The sequence below is a fragment of the Danio rerio genome, chromosome 8 (assembly GCF_052040795.2).
Source record: "Danio rerio strain M-AB ecotype USA chromosome 8, GRCz13ab, whole genome shotgun sequence".
Classification (NCBI taxonomy): domain Eukaryota; kingdom Metazoa; phylum Chordata; class Actinopteri; order Cypriniformes; family Danionidae; genus Danio; species Danio rerio.
Genome location: NC_141028.1, coordinates 315,001 through 320,000, shown reverse-complemented (window position 1 = coordinate 320,000; position 5,000 = coordinate 315,001). Strand labels below are relative to the sequence as shown.

General features: G+C 37.4%; 2 protein-coding genes across 5 annotated transcripts in view; both read right to left on the bottom strand.

Annotated features, from left to right (window-relative positions):
- Positions 1 to 5,000, bottom strand: part of lox (lysyl oxidase) — a 172,454-nt gene that overhangs the window by 137,671 nt on the left and 29,783 nt on the right. The window lies entirely within an intron of this gene.
- dmxl1 (Dmx like 1) overlaps positions 1 to 5,000 on the bottom strand; it is a 94,834-nt gene that overhangs the window by 80,067 nt on the left and 9,767 nt on the right. For all 4 annotated transcript variants that reach the window (XM_087264060.1, XM_087264061.1, XM_087264062.1 and 1 more), the window contains exons 5-7: positions 2,943 to 3,021; positions 2,144 to 2,264; positions 973 to 1,039 (exon numbers count right to left, since the gene is read on the bottom strand). In XM_087264060.1, the coding sequence (XP_087120186.1) occupies positions 973 to 1,039; positions 2,144 to 2,264; positions 2,943 to 3,021 (267 nt within the window). The remainder of the gene's footprint in view (positions 1 to 972; positions 1,040 to 2,143; positions 2,265 to 2,942; positions 3,022 to 5,000) is intronic.

Genomic DNA, 5,000 nt, shown 5'->3' with positions numbered 1-5,000 from the left:
TATGGGGGCGGCAGCATCATGTTGTGGGGCTGTTCTGCTGCAGGAGGGACTGGTCCACTTCACAGCATAGATGGCATCATGAAGACAGAACATTATGGAGAAATACTGAAGCAACATCTCAACACATCAGCCAGGAGATTACAACTGGGCCACAAATGGCTCTTCCAAACAGACCATGGCCCTAAACACACTGCCAAATGAGTTCAAATGTGCTTTAAGGACTGCAGAGGGAATGTTTTGGAGTGGCCATCACAAAGCCCTGATCTCAATCCTATAGAACATTTGTGGGCAGAGCTGAAAAAGCTTGTGCGAGCAGGACAGCCTACAATTCTGACTCAGTTACAGCAATTCTGTCAGGAGGAATGGGCCAAAACTCCTGCAAACTATTGTGAGAAGCTTGTGGAAGGAGACCCAAAACATCTGACCAAAGTTATACAGTTTAAAAGCAAAACTAAAACCTACCAAGGAAATGTGTGTAAACGTCTGACTGTCTAGAAATTAATCAAACATTTTCAATAAAATTATCTGATTATTCTGGCAAATGTAAATCATTTAGGTAAAATTAACAAACCTAAAACAGTAAACGTTTAGTATCATTTACCATCAGACGTTTTTTAAAGGGTTATGTTCCTTTTTTAGAGTGTATGCAAACTTCTGGTTTCAACTGTATATATATATATATATAAAATGAAATCTGAGAGTTCCAAAAACAACAACAAAAAAAGCGATAAACACACACACACACACACACACACACACACACAGATAGAAACTCACACACACAAACAAACACAACAAATCACTTCATGTTGAAAAGTGCTGTAAACAAACACAAACACACTCTCATACACAAATTGTCGAAGAATACTGTCAAACATCATATTATTAACACACACACACACACACACACACACACACACACACACACACACACACACACACACACACACACACACACACACACACACACACCTGTCCTGCAGTGGCGAAAAACTCTCCATCAGGGGAAAACTTGATGAAGTGTGTGGGAGCGGCAGACCTGTCAAACACAGAGATTCACAGTCAGATCAGCGTGTTCAGTGTGTTTAAACTCCATCTTACAAGCTCTCGATAGGAAAAACAATGTTTACTGTGAATCTAGCACACAATCATGCTGCACTACTAGTTTATTTAACTTTAAAGTTCTACTTTTAAACACCTTGCACAATATTACTCTCTCTGACGTTAAAGTACTTATATAGTCTTAGGTTATGTGTATTTCGTATATACACACACCGGCCACTTTATTAGGTACACCTGTTCATCTGCTCATTAACACAAATTTGTAAACAGCCAATCACATGGCAGCAGCTCACTGCATTTAGGCATGTAGACATGGTCAAGAGGATCTGCTGCAGTTCAGAGTGAGCATCAGAATGGGGAAGAAAGGGGATGTAAGAGACTCTGATCGTGGCATGGTTGTTGCTGCCAGACGGGCTGCTCTGAGTATTTCAGAAACTGCTGATCTACTGGGATTTTCACACACAACCATCTCTAGGATTTACAGAGAATGCTCCGACAAAGAGGAAATATCCAGTGAGCGGCAGTTCTGTGTGCGCAAATGCCTTGTTGATGTGCCTGTTGCAGAGGTCAGAGGAGAATGGCCAGACTGGTTCCAGCTGATAGAAAGGCAACAGTAACTCAAATAAGCACTCGCTACAACCGAGCTCTGCAGAAGAGCATCTCTGAACACACAACACGTCCAACCTTGAGGCGGATGGGCTACAGCAGCAGAAGAGCACACCGGGTGCCGCTCCTGTCAGCTAAGAACAGGAAACTGAGGCTACAATTCACACAGACTCACCAAAACTGGACAATAGAAGATTGGAGAAACGTTGCTGCTCTGATGAGTCTCCATTTCTGCTGACACATTCAATATTATGCTATCATGTCAATATGGAGCAACATCTCTGAGGAATATTTCCAGTAGCTTGTTGAATTTACGCAATTAAGGCCGTTCTGAAGGCAAAAGGGGGAAGGGAACAACTCTGTACTAGTTAGGTGTACCTAATAAAGTGGCCGGTGAGTGTATAATATATGTGTAGTTAGTATATTTAGCGCTCCGGTACGTTAATTAACTGTCCCATCCTTACTGAACACAGACCTGCACTGCCACACACATCTCCAGGAGTGCAGCTCAGCAGCAGCTTCATCTTCAGTGTGTGTGCTGAAACACACATCACACCACAACTGCACACACACCGAGCCCGTCAGCAGACACGACCCTGCGCGCACACACACACACACACACACAACACCTTGAGTTTGAGGCTGTTTATTTATCGCCACATCAGCAACTCGTCATGGCTACTTCATGGAAACATCCGTATAGATGAAAGCATATCATATAATAATAATTACTCTATTTTTAATGATACAGAATAAATAAATTAACATAAATATAATAAAAACTATGACTCATATAGAGCAAATATCATTTGTCAAAATGACGTTTTTCCTTAAAACAAGCAAAATTATGTTAAATAATCATAAATCAACAACATTATTCTGCTCCCCCATGGTCAGATTATTTTGTTTGGTTTCAGGTAAAACTCTCTTCATTTTGACTCAGTATTTCTGAAATTAATAATATTTTTTTTTATTGTCTAGAAAACTCTTCTAGATTTCAGAATCTTTAGATATGTGAACTAAAAACACAACAAAAACTATGAAAGGCATTTTTTTGCAGTGTACCACATACTGTATGTATTTGCACTATTAATAATAAAAATAAAAATAAATAAATTACTAAAAAATAAAATTAACAAAAATAATAAAATACTGTTTAAAATGTTTTGAAAAATTCTAATAAAATGTTTTATTTACAATGAGAAAGGCTTAGACAAGAGATATTGAGCAGCTCATCTCAGACACTACACACACACACACACACACGTACGTACCGCTGGGATGCCAGGTCAGGATGTGTGCGGTGGACGGAAGTGCAAACTGCCCACTCTTCTGCCACTGATAATTCAGCTTCTGCTCAACACAAAACACACACATGCACGCACACACGCACGCACGCACACACACACACACACACACACACACACGCACGCACACACACAGTTCTTCAGTCTGACTGATCCTGACTATAATAATATCAGGTACATTTGGTGTTCAAAGCCATCTTTTTTGCTTCAAATGTGTTTACATTATTGATGATTTATAAATCATATTACTTATTTTCAAAAATCACTGCACTTTGGACGCCATAACACAATATTTTCTGTAAAATTATGGTCTTATTATTTTGCCAAAATTGTGATTTCTTGATGTCTGAATTAGTGTAATTGTCATTGCGTAATAAAAATATTTTATTTAAGTTGTCTTTTGGCAAATATATATATTTTTAATAATAATAACAATAACTTTTAACAACGTGTCCACAAATCTTGCGTAAATTCTGTTATTATATACATAAATTCCATAAAATACTTTGCATTTTAAATTGATGGAGGTACCTCAAATGGTTTATCTTCTATGGAAAAAAGACACGTTACCAAATTTACTCAAGACAGAAGTTGAGAAACGATAATATATATAAAAAAACTCCCTAAAAGCAAGAGGCAACCACTTAATAATTACAATTAAATATGTTTTGAATAAGACTGTAGAAAGACTTGCTGTTCACACTGCAAAAATGCCTCTTACTTTATCCTTAAATCAATAAGCATTTTCTAGACAAGAAAAAAAGATCTGACAAAATAATGAGTTGAAGTGAAGCGAGTTTTTCCTCAAAACAAGCAAAATAATCTGACAATGGGGGAAGATCAATAACCATCTTGTTTTTCCCTTTTGATTTAAGATTAGTTTTCTCACTGCAGATTATTTTGCTTCATTATTTCTGAAGACTATATCATTTTGCTTGTCTAGAAAATGCTTCTTTATTCAGGAACTGTTAGATATTCGGACTAGAAACCAGACAAACCTCTGAGTAAGAGACGCATTATTTGCAGTGTATGAAGAGTTTTTTCCTCAACTGTTTAAAATGCCCAATGCAGCCTCAGTTATAGAGTCACTGATATGATCATCAGCTCATCAGAAACCCTGAGCGTGAAGAACACATTAAACTGCAGACACGTTACTGATATTACAGCAAAAACTCACAGGCTGAAAGAGGTCAAACAGCAGATTTTCTGCTGGACAAACTGAAGTCAGAATGACTGATATCTGCCTCAGGCTGGAACCGCTAACAGACTGATGAGCAATGCAGAATACACTCTTTTCTGCAAGTGTGTTCGACTTAAAAATACACTAAACAAAGTGCTTTACTTACTTTTACTTTAGCCCTGCTTCTAATCTAAATATTCTTAAATCAAAAAAGCATTTAAAGCAAGTCAAAATATATAGTGCTGCTTTTAGAAATAATCAGTCAGAATGAAGAGTTTCTCCTTAAATCCAGCAGAATAATCTGACAACAGGGAAGCAGAATAATCCAGCTTTCACTTAAACAGGAGAGTATTCTTCTTCTCTGATGGTCAGATTATTCTGCTTGTTTAAAGGGGGAGCTACCTTCATTCTGACTGATTATTTCTGATGATAAAATAATATGTTAGCTTGTCTAGAAAATGCTTCTTGATTTAAGAGTTTGTAGATATTTGGACTAAAACAAGACTCAAACTGTGTGTGAAATATAAAGCAGTGTGTTCATGATCGTACAGTACAATCAAATAAGATAAGAAGGAATGAAGATAAGTTCACATCGTCATCATCATCATCATCATCATCATCATCATCATCATCATGCAGCAGTGTAATGAGTGGCTCAGAATATCTACAAATGACTCCACAAACTGTTTATCACATTTATTTTGTGGAATTATGGATTTTTTGTTTGATTGGTTGTGTTTTTTGGACCATGTGCATCCACAATAATTCATTCAGTAATTTTCTCGTTCGGCTTAGTCCCTTTATTAATCAGGGGTCACCACAGCGGAATGAACCGCCAACTTATC